This window comes from Stegodyphus dumicola, chromosome 12 (assembly GCF_044657685.1).
Source record: "Stegodyphus dumicola isolate Sdum_Otavi_A_Nest chromosome 12, ASM4465768v1".
Classification (NCBI taxonomy): Eukaryota; Metazoa; Arthropoda; class Arachnida; order Araneae; family Eresidae; genus Stegodyphus; species Stegodyphus dumicola.
In genome coordinates this window covers 42,235,625-42,252,928 of record NC_140779.1, presented here as the reverse complement: position 1 = coordinate 42,252,928, position 17,304 = coordinate 42,235,625, and the positions used below count along the sequence as shown (strand labels likewise).

Below are 17,304 nucleotides of genomic sequence, written 5' to 3'. Positions count from 1 at the left end.
GATGTAATATAAAATGTTGAAACGTAATTTTAACATCTTGTTACTATGTATATTCTTTTATCTTTCGTGAAGTTATTACGTAATTAGGGTAATAATTTTATGCTTTTATGGCAGTCATTATTAGTTATGTTTCCTTATCTTTTTTAGTCGACTGGGGAATCAGTTAGTATTTTTGTGTTCGAGGTAACAGGTACTGAAACCCAAGCTTTGGTAAGCATTTTGAAAGAAAATCTTATACTTTCATATCATTTATGTAATATCGATTCTATTTTTCATGTTTAAATTTCATGTTCATATAATGATGAGATGACATTACTAAACCAAATACATGATTGCCACTAAAAGCCCACAAGACCATTTTGATGGGAGAGTTATTTAGTGGTCTCATAGTCAAGTGTGCTTCCCTTTTTCCCAACGGTATATGAGAAAAAATTTTTTTTTCACTCTTTCTGTAAGCATAAAAACAACAAAAAATACTGAAAAATTAGTTACTAATGTTTTACACATAGATTATGTGATTGTATTTAAGGGGAGCTTCTTAAATAATATTAATTTACACATTGTAATAAATAATATTCTGGTAAAAATATATTTACGGGCACTCCTTGTCGATAATTGTTGGCACATGGACACCGAGTTTGTGCAGTTCTTTCACTTGTTATTTCGGCTTTGTGTAGCAGCACTTTTTGCGCAAAAATTGCCATTATACAAATGCAAAATAACAAGTCAAAGAATTGCACAAACACGGTATCCATATACACATTGACCTATTTTCACTTAAAAAAAATATCAGATACCGTAATTTCCGGAAGAAACGCCGCGGCGTTTACGTGTTTAAAACTTAAATTTTCAGCGGGTGAGGCGTTTCTACCCATGCGGCGTTTAAGTGCACTAAAAATAAAATATTTCCTATGATGGTCATTGTACATAGTTTGGATGGCCTTGTCATTGTGCATAGATTGGTGCTGTTCCCACACAAAAGACCACTCAGTTGCTTTTTGCGAACGTTATTTTGTTTACGTTCTTTCCCTTGAACGGACCTACATGCCTTATTCACCCTAAACGAGATCTCAGAACAATAACATTCTTCCCCCTTTCAAATCAACATCCTCATCAGTTTGAATAGTCTCTCTCCTCTGCCATTCGATGAATCTTCCAGGACCCATCCTCTTTCCACCCCTGCCTTTTCTGCAATTTTTTTCAAAGGCGCACACGACTCCACCTGCCTCGCAATAACGAACTCTGACGTACTTCTCCTTCAGCATGAATGGATTTTTTTTGGCATTCTGCCAAATACAGATCCCATCAGTTAGGGTACAAGTACTTGTTGGATAGTTTTTAATTAGGGAGCGGAAAATTTTTTAAAATGTCTCTAAACAGCACAGAAGCTATACATTTCTTACCTTTAATTTATTTTTGAGTTATGGTTTCATTTCATGCATTTTTCTTAACTGGTATGTCATATATCAGGACTTAGGTTGAGTTTTTGCATCTATACGGCCCACAACGATGTCACGCGCAATTTAATCTATTGCGGCGTTTCTGTGTAATTTTAATTTTTTTCCCGCCATTTTTCTCGAGTGCGGCGTTTACGCTGATGCGGTCTTTCTTCCGGAAATTACGGTAATTACACAAACTAGGCATTACGCACTCCCTTGACTTTTTCCATGTACACATTGATCTATATTCACTTTTCAAAGGAGCTGCCAACAAAATATATATAATCTCAATAAAGTAAATTTTAAATCAAACAATAAAATAAAAAAGGAAATTCATCTTAGCACTACACAAAGGAAATATCCACTTACCTTATTTACAAATTTTGATGTCTTCAATCAAAAAAATTCCTTATCAGCATTCAAAAACTTCCTAAAATTATCTGAACTAGAATCTGTATACTAACGTCGCCATATAAATTCACAAAAATAAGTGTAAAAAATATCCTCCGACATTCAACCATATGCATTTTCTTCCTACAAACAGGACACTTATAATGGCTACTAAGTAAACCTTCGTTTACACACCAGTCAGTTAATCCTTTTTTACCTTTCGTTCCAAATCATACAGAAACTTCAAGGCTAGTCTTTGGAATATGGTAACAGGTAGTTTTGCGACATTTTGGTAAGGCGATAAAGGTTACTAGCTAGGACTTTAGCAGTGTACATGGTAAAAGTCAAAAGTGTGCACAATGCCATTTTTGTGCAATTCTAGGATGTTCTTTTAAGTGAAAATAGGTCGACGTGTACATCGATACCGTGTATGTGCAATTCTTAAAAACGCAGCAAGCAGTGGGTGCTTTCTGCACTTTCTCCCAATTTTGCACCTAATCTTCGTCATGATTAAGCACTTTTGTTCCATAAAAGTTCTAGCATAAGTGTAACTCGGCTAGCAGATTGTTGGAAAAAAATGTTGAGTAAAAAAAAAAAAAAACCTTTACTTTGTGAAAACGAAATGGTGTCCGAAAAAAAAAAAAAAAAAAACTAGCAGGTTGCTATAGCAGGGTTGGTCGCCAAATTGTCGCCAAAAAATAAGTTACCATAATCTGAAGATTAACCAACTTCAAATTATTTATACCACATTTAGCCATTGTACTGTATAAATCACGAAATAACAATGTACTTCTTATCCAAAATCCAACACACAAACAAGCCTTTCCAAACTTTTTCCCAATCATTCAAATTCATTGCAATCATGCAACCAATTACATCATAATAGGGTTTCCATAACATTCAACTACTCAGGTTATCATAAATGAAACAACAAATTAGTGATAACCTAAAGGGCACTCTTAAGTCTACTCTAACCAATGTTCTGTACAGTACTGCATCTTAGGTGATTATAAGTAATTTAATAGCATTAAACAAATTAAATAATTTGCAAACAAATTATTTATTAATATTTGCAACAAATTAAATAATTGCAAAATTAAATAATTTCATAACTATTAAAATGGATATGATATCAGATTTTTAAATACAGTGTGAAGGAATTCAAAATGGAAATCAAAATAAAATATTTTTACTTATTTACTTCCAGGCAATGCAAGAAATTACGTCTTTGCTCTCTCTTATAAACAACATTACCCAGAAATTATAAAGCATTAACTTTCTATCAGGTGTGATCCTTTTGTAACTAGAGAGGTGTGGTATATCAAATTGATATCTTTTGATTGATTACATTGGAAATTTTGTCTAATAGGAAAATGATATTTTTGTCTGACATTATAATAAACACATAACATGAAATATATAAGTAGATTTTTTTTAAATATTTAGGAAAAAATATAATTTATACAATGAATAAAAAATTTATCTGCTTGATATTTCTGTTTCTACATGATGGATTATGATGGGAAATAGCAAACATCACAAATCAGATTACTGATAGAATCAAATAATGTTTAGTTTTGATTAATTATAAATTTAACATTTATATCATTAAGAAAAATTTGTACAATTCTGTTTCAGAGAGCACAAAAAAATTGCAGTGCCAAATCTAGCAAACATGCCCATTTAACCACGCGTTTACGCGCTGGTTTCAGTGTGCATAAATTTAGGTAGTTCTACGTTTGTAAGTTGTACATTCGTAAGTATTTGTACATTTGTACATTTCTATTGAAATACTGGTTTAATTTTTTAATTCTTTTTTGATAACGTTATAGATCTAACAATTTGGGAGTTGCGAAAAGACTGCAATGGAATTTTTTCAAAGAAAATGTATCATTCATGATAGAAAATTATGTTCGAATAACCGCGAGATGAAGTTGTGCTTTAGCGGTAACTCAATAGCAAAATGGCGGTGCAGGAAAGAAACCTGTAATGAGAAGAAAGGATTAAGAAATCGAAATTGGTTAGAAGGATAAAAAATCCCTTTCATTACAGCTCTTACATTTCATATCAGGTTCGTCTGTTTTTGGTGTCAGGAGATGGCATGTATTGAATTTTGTGAACACCAGCTGCAGATGAACCACAATACAGTTGTAGACAGTTACATGCATGAGGTGTGTGCCGCAGCTTTAATTGCTTGGTCTAAGTTGAAAATTGGTAGATGTGGCAAAATTATTGATGTAGACGAAAGCCTTTTTATTGGAAGAAAGAATAACATTGGGCATGTTCTTCTGCCATGATAGGTTTTCCATGGATTGTGCAGAGAACTAAATGAGTGTTTCTTTGTCACTGTTTCACATCGATCAGTGAAAAACCTTATTGAATGTCATAAAGGAAAATATCACAGAAGGAAGCGTTATTTATACAGTACAAAGTCTTTAATCCGGACATCCATAATCCGGAATAATCTATAATCCGGACATTAAAGCTACAAACTTTCTGCGCATGCGTAGCGTTTATGCATGTGCATATGCATTTACGCATGTGCATAATACCTTTACGCATGCGCGTTTAATGTATAATGGATGGTATAAGTTACTAATTATCTATTTCAGTTAATGTTGCAGTTTGCGTTGTTCCATAATCTTCTAACTGGATCTGGCTTATTATTTTTTGGAGACTGTTAGAGCAATTTTATAAAAAGTAAGCTTGAACTTCCGATTATGTCAAAAAGAGTTTCCGATTCTGGAGCTGCCAAAAGATCTACAAAGCGAAAGCATGTTTCGATCTCCATCAAACAAAAAATGGAATTACTGCAAAAAATGGATAAAGGCATGAAGAAAGTGACAGAGAGGTTAGTGAAAATGAAAAAATTTTGATTGACAAGTTAGTCGGTATTCTCGGCACAGTAATTACAGGACTCGACAGCAGAACTTCGTAACTGAACAAGAAATTATGTCTGTTTATAGAATTAAAGAGAAAGTATTAGCATATAAAACGAAGCAACCTAAACAACTTACATTGAAAGAAATGTTGGCTTATCTTTGGAATATGGTAACAGGTAGTTTGGCGACATTTTGGAGGTGATAAAGTTCCGATTAAGCATTATTTTGTGTGAGGGAAATGAGAGATCATGAGATATGTCGTGACATTAATGGACGAATCACTGTTCTTTAATCGGAAAAGGGGGTATATTTGTAAGCAGTAGTTTCATTTTATGTTCTGTGAAACGGTGTTGTTTAATATTTGGATCCCATGTCCGTATATAAAGTAAATCCAAAATTTTTATTGCGTTTATGTGTAATTGAAAAGAATTGTTTAATTGCGGATAAGTATGAATGTCCAATATGTGGGAATGAAATGAGATTGTGTGAAAGGAAGGATATTACAGATAGTTTGAATGGCAGTGCAAGAAATCTGGTGAAAATGGACATTTTGTGATCCGCCATGCACTCAAGATTCTGTAGAAGATTAGGTAAGTTAGTATTTTTAATTATTTGAGGATATTATTTTTATGCTTTGTTCTAAATGTGAGGAGTAAACAAATTAATATGGTATTATTGGAAAATTGTTATTAGCAATGATTTAGTTTAAAGTAATTAGGATTGTAAGCTAATTTTTATTAATTTAATGTATGTGCTTATTTATATTTTAAGTAGTGTTTTTTAATTTAATTATATTTTAATTTAATGATCGTGATTTTGATAGTTATATGTTTGTAGTATTTTGGAATACGTTTGAGTAGAAGTAAATGTGCATGGAAAGAATTTAAGTATTTGACACTAAGTATTTGGAACCATTTTTAATGTTTGCGTTATAAATTTGCAGGTGACGTTTATAATAGATAATTTAGAGGGAAAAGTTTTTGGATATTTTATTTATTTTATACGTGCAAATGTTCATCCTTGGAAAGGGTATATACTTTTTCGCAATCAGGTAATTTCATATATGCCCTTTTTACCGAATTTAAAGATTAACAAAATTTTCATGCATTTTCGTAAAATTTTTCTTATTTATGAGAAAAAAGCAGTGTACATGGATATAGTGAAGAGTGTGCGCAATGCCATTTTTGTGCAATTGTGGGATGTTTTTTTAAGTAAAAATAAGTCGATGTGTACATGGTTTAATTATATTTTAATTAAATGATATTTTGTGAATTATATGTTTGTAGCAATTTGGTATACGTTTGAGTGGAAGTAAATGTGCATGGAAATAATTTAAATATTTGACACCAAGTATTTGTGACCATTTTTAATGTTTTGTTATGAATTCGTTGGTGACGTTTATAATAGATAATTTAGAGGTAAAAGTGTTTGGATATTTTATTTATATTATACGTGGAAATGTTCATCCTTGGATAGGGTATATACTTTTTCGCGATCAGGTTATTTCATATATGTGCTTTTTACCGAGTTTAACGATTCACAAAATTTTCCTGCATTTTCGTGCAAATTTTTTTAATTTATGAGAAAATAGCAATGTAGATGGATAAAGTCAAGAGTGTGCACAATGCCATTTTTGTGCAATTCTGGGATGTTTTTTTAAGTAAAAATAAGTCGACGTGTACATGGTTACTGTGTATGTGCGATTTTGAAAAACGCGGCAAGGAGTTTGCGATTCTGCACTTTTTCCCAATTTTGCAGTTAATATTTGTCATGATTAAGCAGTTTTGTTCTATAAAATTTCTAGCAGAAGTGTATTTTGCCTAGCAAATTGTTGGAAAAAGTGTTGAGTAAATAAAAAGAAAAGAAACATGTCTTTACTTCGTGAAGACAAAATGGCGGAGGAAAAAAAAAAAAAAATAGGGGGTTGCTGTAGCAGAGTTGGTCACCAAATTTTCGCCAAAAAAATCGCCAAGTTACCATAATCCATAGATCAACCGAAATGCTTAATAAAGTTAACATATAAATATTAAGCCTTTTTTTTTTGGTAAATTTTGATACCCTTTAGATCATAATTGCTCTTTATTTCCAAAATTACAGTTTCATATTTTTAGTTTTATAATTTCTGCATGCCATCTTACCAGATTTAAATTGATGATCTATAATCCGGAGAAACCCCTAATCCGGAATCGCCGAAGTCCCGACGAGTCCGGATTAAAGACTTTGTACTGTACTGACTGCTGGAAATCATCTAAATTGGATGAACTGCAAGGTCTCGGTTTTGAGCATTTTACTGTCGACCACAACAACAATTTTTGGACCTCGAAAATGGGTGTCATACGCAAACAATAAAGCTGCAGCGAGGCAGTGCGAAATGGCGTACTGCACATCATCGAGGTACTGCTTGACCGTCTTTCAATTCTTTTTTGTCCGAGTTTATGCACAGACGTTTGCATAAAAAAACTGAAGTTTTCTCTGCAGTGTTGGTAGACATAAAAAATCTTATGCCTTACATTTAATTTCAGTTATGTTTAGCGTTATTTTTATAAATTAAAATAATAAAAAATGTATTATAGTAAATTACTCTTTCGTCAAATTAACTTAATAATCTTAGATAGTTAATTATTATTACACTTTCAGTTATGTTCAGCTGTTGGTTTATAAATTATGATAATAGAAGAAATATTATATGAAATTAGTCTTTCATCTAAATTAATATAATAATTGGTTAATCTTTGGATTATGGTAACTTGGTGAAAATTTGGCGACCAACTCTGCTACAGCAACCTTCTACTTTTTTTTCGGCGCCATTTTGTTTTCACAAAGTAAAGACATGTTTCTTTTCTTTTTATTTACTCAACACTTTTTCCAGCAATCTGCTAGCCGAATTACACTTATGCTAGAAATTTTATGGAACAAAACTGCTTAATCATAACAAGTATTAACTGCAAAATTGGGAAAAAGTGCAGAATCGCAAACACCTTGCCACGTTTTTCAGAATCGCACATACACAGTAACCACGTCGACTTATTTTTACTTAAAAAAAATCCCAGAATTGCACAAAAATGGCATTGCGCACACTCTTGTCTTTATCCATGTACACTGCTTTTTTCTCATAAATTAGACAAATTGGCACGAAAATGCAGGAAAATTTTGTGAATCTTTAAACTCGGCAAAAAGCACATATATGAAATTGCCTGATCACGAAAAAGTATATACCCTTTCCAAGGATGAACATTTGCACGTATAAAATAAATAAAATATCCAAAAACTTTTCCCTCTAAATTATCTATTATAAACGTCGCCAACGAATTTATAACGCAAACATTAAAAATGGTTGCAAATACTTAGTGTCAAATATTTAAATTATTTCCATGCACGTTTACTTCTACTGAAACGTATTCGAAATTGCTACAAATATATAAGTCACAAAATAACTATCATTTAATTAAAATATAATAAAACCATGTACACGTCGACTTATTTTTACTTAAAAAAACATCCCAATTGCACAAAAATGGCATTGCGCACACTCTTTACTATATCCATGTACACTGCTTTTTTCTCATAAATTAGAAAAATTTCACGAAAATGCAGGAAAATTTTGTGAATCTTTAAATTCGGTAAAAAGGGCATATATGAAATTACCTGATTGCGAAAAAGTATATACCCTTTCCAAGGATGAACATTTGCACGTATAAAATAAATAAAATATCCAAAAACTTTTCCCTCTAAATTATCTATTATAAACGTCACCTGCAAATTTATAACGCAAACATTAAAAATGGTTCCAAATACTTAGTGTCAAATATTTAAATTCTATCGATGCACATTTACTTCTACTCGAAAGTATTCCAGAATACTACAAACATATAACTCACAAAATCACGATCATTAAATTAAAAAATACTACTTAAAATATAAACAAACACATACATTAAATTAATAAAAATTAGCTTACAATTGTAATTACTTTAAACTAATTCATTGCTAATAACAATTTTCCAATAATACCATATTAATTTATTTATTCCTTACATTTATTTATTACTTACATTTATTTATTCCTTACATTTATTTATTACTTACATTTATTTATTCCTTACATTTATTCCTTACGTGCATAAAAATAATATCCTCAAATGATTAAAAATACTAACTTGCCTAATCTTCTTCAGAATCTTGATTGCATGGCGGATAAACTTTTCTTATAGATTCAATAATCCAGTAGTGAACTGGCAGTCTATTCACCCAGTAATAAGAAATTAATAAACTCAAACGACTTTCAGCAAACCATGTACCCTTCCTTACACTCCGTTTCACAAAATGTCCATTTTCACCAGATTTCTTGCACCGCCATTCAAACTTATCTGTAATATCCTTCCTTTCACACAATCTCATTTCATTCCCACATGTTGGACATTCATACTTATCCGCAATTAATCCTACACTCATACACCATTCAAGTAATTCTTTTGGATTATCAGATAAATGCAATAAAAATTTATAATTCACTTTAGATAGTGCCATGGGATCAAAAAAATTAATCAACACTCTTTCACACAACACACAATGAAGCTAAATACAAAATGCTATAAACTACTGCAGATATTTTTCCAAATTTCCCTCCTTTTCCGATTAAAGAACTGTAATTCGTCCATAAATGTCACACGACATATCTCATGATCTCTCATTTTCCTCACACAAAATAATGCATAATCGGAACTGAGTACTTCTCACATTATTCCCAAAGTCTTAGGTAGTAACCTTTATCGCCTACCAAAATGTCGCCAAACTACGTGTTACCATATTCCAAAGATTAGCCTAATAATCTTAGATAATTATTTACTATTATGCTTCTTTTCTTTCGTTAAAGTTACCATAATTATTTTTGGCATAATTAGCATCAACAATAGTTTGTCGATTTTTCATGGTCCCTATAAATAAATTGTGCCCAAAAGTGTTATTTCATGTTGCCCATCACGTTTCTTACTAGAATTGTGGTGTGATGAACCTAGAAGAAAGTTGCACAGTAAATGCAAAAGCTTTTGATGTGCGTTAGGTAGTAAACTTCTTGCGCATTTCATAATTTTAAGTTAGTTATTGTTTAGTTTTTCCCTCCAGTATCACTCAAATTATCCTTGTTTTCTTCGCTGATTTTTGATCAGAAATGTTTCAGACCTTGAAGATTTCTGACCAGCAGTATTATATGATGCATATAGTTTATTATTAATGGTGTCCACTCCTCTTTTGGTACTGTTATAAATTATAACTTAGGGCTTCTGCTCATTTCCAGTATTAGAATATGTTCATTTATCTTTATGTAAGGTAGATTGATGCAAGACAACATATTTTCTTTTTTTAGGAATTTTAGTCTCTGATGTTATATTTTTTCTGAATCCAAAAGACTGCTATTGGCTCCCTTTGCCTGTGGTGAGTTCTATGGAAACTTGGGGTTTATATTTTTTTATTATTCCCACAAAGCTTAGCTATATGATTTTTCAGCTATTCAAGTAATTTATATTCATAAACCAGTTGTCTACAATCACATTTCAGCCTGATCCATAAATAGTTGGTAAAGTCTTAGATCAGTATCTGACAGTTTGTTATTAATCCAATAAATTTCATCCAGCAGCATGCCAGCATATATTTCTGAATTGTATGGGTAGAATACTTGAGCATCAACCAGGGCATAAATCTTGATTCCATAGTTGTTAGGTTTGCTAAGGATTTGTTAAAATAATACTTTCCTCAAAATCCCTCCAGTTTCACATCATGTGTAATGCTCTCTCACAGAAAATAACACTTTTTATAATTTTTCTCAAATTTTCAAATACTTCATGAATAGCTATTATCTTATCTGATTGTCTCCGTTACTCACGAGTGGTTCGATCATCAAATCGTGAACACTGCATAGTAAATTTGAACCAGTTATTTTATGCTATGAATCTTTATCATCACTTCTCCATTTCTATTTTCCTGCCAAAAGGCAAGTTTTAACTAGCATGTATTTAAGTGGGATTGTTTTAATCAGAGCATGTTCTGCCTGCTGAAGGCCATATTATTAGCTGATATCCTATGATAGCATTCCTGTTTACAGCACTGCCTAATTCTTGCAGATTAAATTGTCACACTGGTGTAGGCTAGAACTAACTTGTGCCTTCAATATGTCTTTATAGCCTTTGGCTTATTTTATTTCTATGTAGTTTAAATCTAAATTCCTTGCTTTTAATTTCTAGCCATAAATGCCGGTTGAGTTTGTAAGCACCAGAAGTGCCTCCTGTTGTACATTCTGAGTTCTTAATAAGAGTCTTTTGAACCCTTAGTACATTTCTATATGCTTATCTAAATATAGTGATAAGTCTAATCGACTTATCTGCTTTAAAGTCTTTACTAAGTGTATGTTACCAAAACAAGTGAGACTCTACATACTTCATTTAAATACCCAAGTGAAATTTTTCTATTCTGTCTCCATGGGAACCCTCCCCCCCAAGAGATCTTCTAAACTTTGTTACCCCAATAAACTCCTGTTAGAATTAAGAGACTTAGGAAGGCTTTCAATATAATAGCGGCAATTGGTCCCAGTGAGCATCCTTTTCTTTCTAAAAAGCTGTTTTGATAATATCAGTATACTAATTTGTGTATTGCACAATATTTTTCAAAATATCATTGTTAAGCAGACAAGTCCAGCACTCTAGAAGAGTTTGGTCCATTTTGTAGCACTTATAACTCCTTGAATATTTTGAAGTAAATTGTGTTTTTGTCATACATACTCCATTTGAAGGCTATTTTTTAATTACACTATTGGCTGCAGTGTAGAATTGGGTGCCCCTTTGATTAGCGACAATTTTTTTAAAATTTTGGCGATGAAGCCTCACTTCTGGTTACCATGATAGTTTTAACTTTGTTTTAGCTTCCTGATTTTATTTAAATGAAAATAGATTGATGTGCACATGGACAAATTTAAGGCAGTGCGCAATGCCAAGTTTGTGCAATTCTAGGATTTTTTTTAAGTGAAAACAGATCGATGTGTACATGGACACAGAGTTTGTGCAATTCTTATTTTGGTTTTGTGTAGCGGCCATCTTGAAATTGTGCCTTCCTGGCGCCGATTTTGGCATCAAAAATGAACCGTCAACGAACAAGGGGTGCATAGTTCTAAACTTTTACCTTTTTTCCCTCTAACAACAAAATAATTATTCTTATCTTCTTCATTATCATGCCTTTACCTCTTCATTATCTCCTTCTGTCTCAGAATCTTCATGACACATGTCAGTTTCATCTTTTCTTCTGTATCAGATTTGTTTTTAAAATTGTGTTCTAAATCTTCATTATCATCATCATATAATGGTATAATTTCATGGTATTATAAGATGTTCCATTAGTTTTCTTCACCATCTTTGAAATTTTATAAATCAAAATTTGTTTTATCATTCTTCATGATTAGAACATAAATGTCCAAAAATGTGAAAAGATTGTCATAATGCATCATACAGACACAGTGTATCAATATGAATTTTTTTCAAAAATAAAACAAAATTAAATAATAGATTGCTAAATATACAAAATTAATTTATGAAAATGACTAAATAAGACAACTGGAAAACTTCTAAAATATCATGGACATGGTATATCTGTATGAGCAAATAATCCATCTCTTTAGTTTCCAAGAGCTTTCGAAACGCTAAATGCTGTTTCCAAATCACGAATTGAAAAAATAGTACGTAACAGTAGATGGTACTGAATTCTGACAGTATCAAATAAGTGAAAGAATTGTTTAACATATATCAATCTGATTAGCTGCACTTGACAGACTGTTAATTATTGAAATTTTGTATTTAGTCACTAGAAGGAGACACACCTGGATACTCTGATGCAGCCAGCACTTTCAATTACAGGAAACGGAGTCACTGCTTACTATTAGTGTTTCTTGGCTTTATCCGACTGGGCACAGATAGGCTTTATATATAGATTCCTTCTGATAAAATTTTAAAACCAGGTTCCATATGATATGCTTGTTAAACTTTTTGTGATTTAAAATGAATGTAGTACTTGGTATTTGAAATTTAAAAGCACGTCACGTTCTTAATAATTTAAATCTTCATTTAGTTGTGTAGTTGTGAATCTTGTGTCTAATTGATAATAATTCAAATGCACTTTGTTTGTAATAAATCCACTAATAATTCTTATGAACATTTGCACTTTGTTGTAATTAACAAATGATATATATAATGCTGTATTTCTAATGTATTTTAATGTGTGTTTTACAATTTTTAATATTTTCTAATTAGTTTAAACTTTTTGATGGTAACCTCATCTTCGAGTCCTTATGCTGCAATCTAAAGTTCTCAGTTTGTAATATTTTTTATTTTAAACAGTAATAAACAAAATAAGATGAGATGTATTGTGAAAGGGTGATTGTCTGGGCTTGATTGGAATAGTACGTATTAGAAGACGATTAGTACAGAATCTAATTTTTATAATGTCTGTTATGTAGTTAGAGTTACAAATTAAAATCTAATTGATATCTTTAGAAAATAAAAATCAAACGGTTTGCTGTGGTTCTTTATGTTCAAACTAGAAAATTACCGTTTTTGCTGGCATATAAGACGTACCCCCATTTTTATACACATTTTATACACCAACATTTCTTAGATTCTACTTGTACTCTATATACATCACAATAAAATAGAAGGTCCGTGCCATCCATATATTCATTGTAACTTCTGATGCATTTAGGCTGATTTATGGATACAGATATATTTTGTTTTCTTTAGTACATCTTGCTTACTGAAGGTGGATAAATTGTTTCAACGTTTGTTGTCATAGCTATAATGAAATAGTCATTCCAACAAATTACTGCGATGGCATATTCTTTATTAAATGCAGTGTCATATGTTCCACATTCTTCTGTCTCTATTTTGTTTACAGGTACAATAGGAAAACTTCCTATCTGCACTCAAAAATTGTTCCAGCTGCATGAAATTTCAGTTCATTTAGTTCAAACAACATGTGTGACGTAAAAAGTTTGTCGAAATACATGTATTGGTTTGAAAAACTTCCACCACACTTAAAAAAATCTGTTATAACATCTTCACCTAGTCTAAAATCAGTCAGTGTTAATTTAGAAGTTGTGTTATTGTATCATATTAATACATAATATTGATATTCAATATTTGTTCAGTATGTTATTGTATCTTAATCAGTCAGTGTCTTTGAAACGTTTCCTGAATATGTATAAAAATGATGTAAATGCTCTTCACTCACAAAACACCAGACTATGTATTCGAAATGAACGGATTTTCCTTTGTACAGGCAACAGTTTTTCCAAGTAATTTCCTTTTTCCTTGTTTAAATAATTCAGAATTTTTTAAAATTATTTTTTGATAAATTCAATATATTTCTACATTTTTTAATGAAACAGTCTCAATCTCACCTGATACATCTTTCAGAATTTACAAATTATCACGTAACACATCAATATCAATATATTCTTATCGGTTACAATGTCTGACTCTGGGGGGAACATTACAGTCAAAAGTCTTTAATCTGGACTCATAGGGACTTCGGCGATTCCAGATTATCAATTTTTCCGGATTATAGATCATCAGTTTAAATCTGGTAAGATGGCATGCAGAAATTATAAAATTAAAACTATGAAACCGTAATTTATAAAATAATGAGCAATTATGATCTAAAGGGTATCAAAATTTACAAAAAAAGAAGCTTAATATTTATTTGTTTACTTTATTAAACATTTCTTTCAATGCGTGCATGCGTAAAGCATACATTACGCATAGCCGAAATTAGAAAATTGCAACCAGAAAACTATTTGATTTATATTCGTGATATTTATCATGACGAGGAATTTGATTTAAATTATATCAAAGATGGAGTACATCGAGATGAAATACTACATTTAGTAAGGAATTATAAGCCGAATAAAATAAAAACATCTGCCCTGAAGATAACAATAGTGCTGACAGATCAACTTCCAGTTCATTGCGCGCCGCGACGTTCCCCCCTCCCCCGTGCAGAGCAGCGTGAAATTGATAAACAGATTTCGGAACGGTTAGATAAACAAAGGATATGCCTTTATCCATTTTTTGTAGCAATTCCACTTTTTGTTTGATGGACATCGAAACACACTTTCGTTTTGCAGATCCTTTGGGAGCTCCAGCATCAGAAATTCTATTTGACATAATCGAAAGTTCAAGCTTACATTTATAAAATTGCTCTTACGGTCTGCAAAAAATAATAAGCCGGATCCAATTCGAAGATTAATTAACAATGCAATCATCAACATTAACTGAAATAGATAATTAGATAATATTAGCTTATACCGTCCGTTATACATTAAACGCGCACGCGAAAATGTATTCTGCGCTTGCGCACACGCATATGCGCAGTTGTAAAGGTCTTGCGCGCACACGCAAACGCCTATGCGCATGCGTCAACGCGGCGCATGCGCAGAAAGATTTTAGCTTTGAGGTCCGGATTATGGGTGTCCAAATTAACAACTTTTGACTGTATTAAATCTATTTCTCTTCATCCATCATCATTTGAAAGTTTTAAAACATAATGCTCATCTAACTCCTTCATAAATTATAATGCTTCATTCTACATTAAAAACTGTTGTCTTTGATATTCATTATTTTGGGAATCTTTTTTAAAAAATATCGCTATCTGTGAAAATCTGTGTCTATTTATAAGAACATTGCGTTTTCACAACATTTTGAAGAATGCATATTTATATCAACAAATGCTAGAAAGAATAAATGATGATTTCCCTGGTTGACATGAGGGATATAGTTTATCGAGTAGGTGTGAAATGAACGATGTTTTGGTTTGAGATGTATGCCTAGCAAAAAATATAACCACAGAGCCAAATTTTTTAATGATACCTGATAAGTGATGGTATCTTCAGTATGCAGGTATTTTATTTAGTGCTGATGTGAAATTAAGAATCTGGAATCCACATATTTTATTATAAAAAAATATCAATTGTGCGTGCTTTAAGCAAAGCTCCCCCCCCCAAATTGACATTGTTGGTAGTTTGGAGGTTCAAATTTTAGACCATTTCAGTTATTGGACATCTGGATTTCCGACTTTGTGTTGTATTATTATTTTGTTGCTCCTAAATAGCTGGGAAATGTGCACTTTGGAAAGATTTTCTTTCAATAAAGAGGAGTAATAAAAGAACTGATTAATCCCAGTGTCTTTCATAAATTCTAAAGATTTTGCTTTCCTTATTTTGTTTCTTGGTGCTTCTAAAACTTTTGCTGCTAGATTAGGGCATACCAGTTCTGGTGCTGTTCCTGGGCTTATCTGAATAACAAATCAATAATTCTCAGTTCAAATCTTACTCAATTGTTTAGCTTGTGAATATCATTTATAAAATCTGCTTTTTGTATATAGAAATTTTTTCAAATTTCTCCCTATCAATACACTCTACACTTCACTGCACAGTTACCTGAAGTCTGAAATCATTAGCATTATAACATGAAAGTTAACCTTACCCTTTGGTATTCATTAACATACATTAAAAAATTTTTAGATATTGTTGTTGCATGAGTCATTTCTCAAGTTGCGATGTGTTGATAATTGTGTGGTGATGAAAGCTAGAAATAGTAAATGATGATCCCCCAGGTTGGCGTGAGGGATACAGTCTATAACAGTCTATACAGTCTGTAATATGTGAAATAAACGATGTTTTGGTTTGAGATGTATGACTAGCAAAAATATGACCATAGAGCTAAATTTTTTGTCATACCGGTTAATACTGATAAATGATTGTTTCTTCAAGATGGAGGTATTTAGTGCTGAAGTGAAACTCAAGCTGGACTCCACATGTTTTATTATGAAAAAATATCAAATGCGCACTCTTTAAGCATACCCAAAAAATATTAGTATTTGAAAATTAACAAAATGCAAGTTTGGAAATTATTAATTTGATCTAAATTTATACAGATATAAATGAAATTTGGTTGCCAATTTTATTTCCGTGTTATTATTCACTTTTGCTTAATATTTTTTGTCATCTTCCTCCCCATAAAGGACTAACACTTTTTCTGATTAATTTTATTTAATTTGTTGATATAAAATTGGTTACCTGTTGTTGTGCCAGTGGTAATTGTGGAAATGACTGAAGATGAGGTATTTATTTTTCTTTTAATTGTTATTCATCACTATAAGTAACAAAAGGGTGTGTTCTTCATAGTAACTTGAACGACCTTGAGTTTTTATAAATGTTTAAATTTCATTTCTTATGTAATGGAGGTAGGCAGTTATTCTTTATTAAATGTAAAACAAATGCCTATACTTTGAAAACGTTATAATATTATAATAATAATATATAAGAACATCTTAATAATGAATGTGAAATTTGTCCATGGAATGAAAGGGAAAAAAATTACTTGTCCATCTTATCCATTTGTTACAATTTTTTAAATTATGGCTTTGTTTAAATGTGTCCTTATTAAAATCTTTTGAAGGCCACCCATTTTATTTTGCAGTTAGATTTAGCAAAGTCTGCCGTAAAGCGTCTTAAAACTTTACGACACCCAAGCATATTGACATATTTAGACAGTTTAGAA

At 31.5% G+C, this 17,304-nt stretch overlaps 1 protein-coding gene across 2 annotated transcripts in view; it reads left to right on the top strand.

The window, feature by feature from the left end:
- The window catches only part of yata (N-terminal kinase-like protein yata), a 100,874-nt gene that overhangs the window by 361 nt on the left and 83,209 nt on the right, over nt 1–17,304 (top strand). For both annotated transcript variants that reach the window (XM_085827653.1, XM_085827654.1), the window contains exons 2-3: nt 148–210; nt 17,224–17,304. In XM_085827653.1, the coding sequence (XP_085683779.1) occupies nt 148–210; nt 17,224–17,304 (144 nt within the window). The remainder of the gene's footprint in view (nt 1–147; nt 211–17,223) is intronic.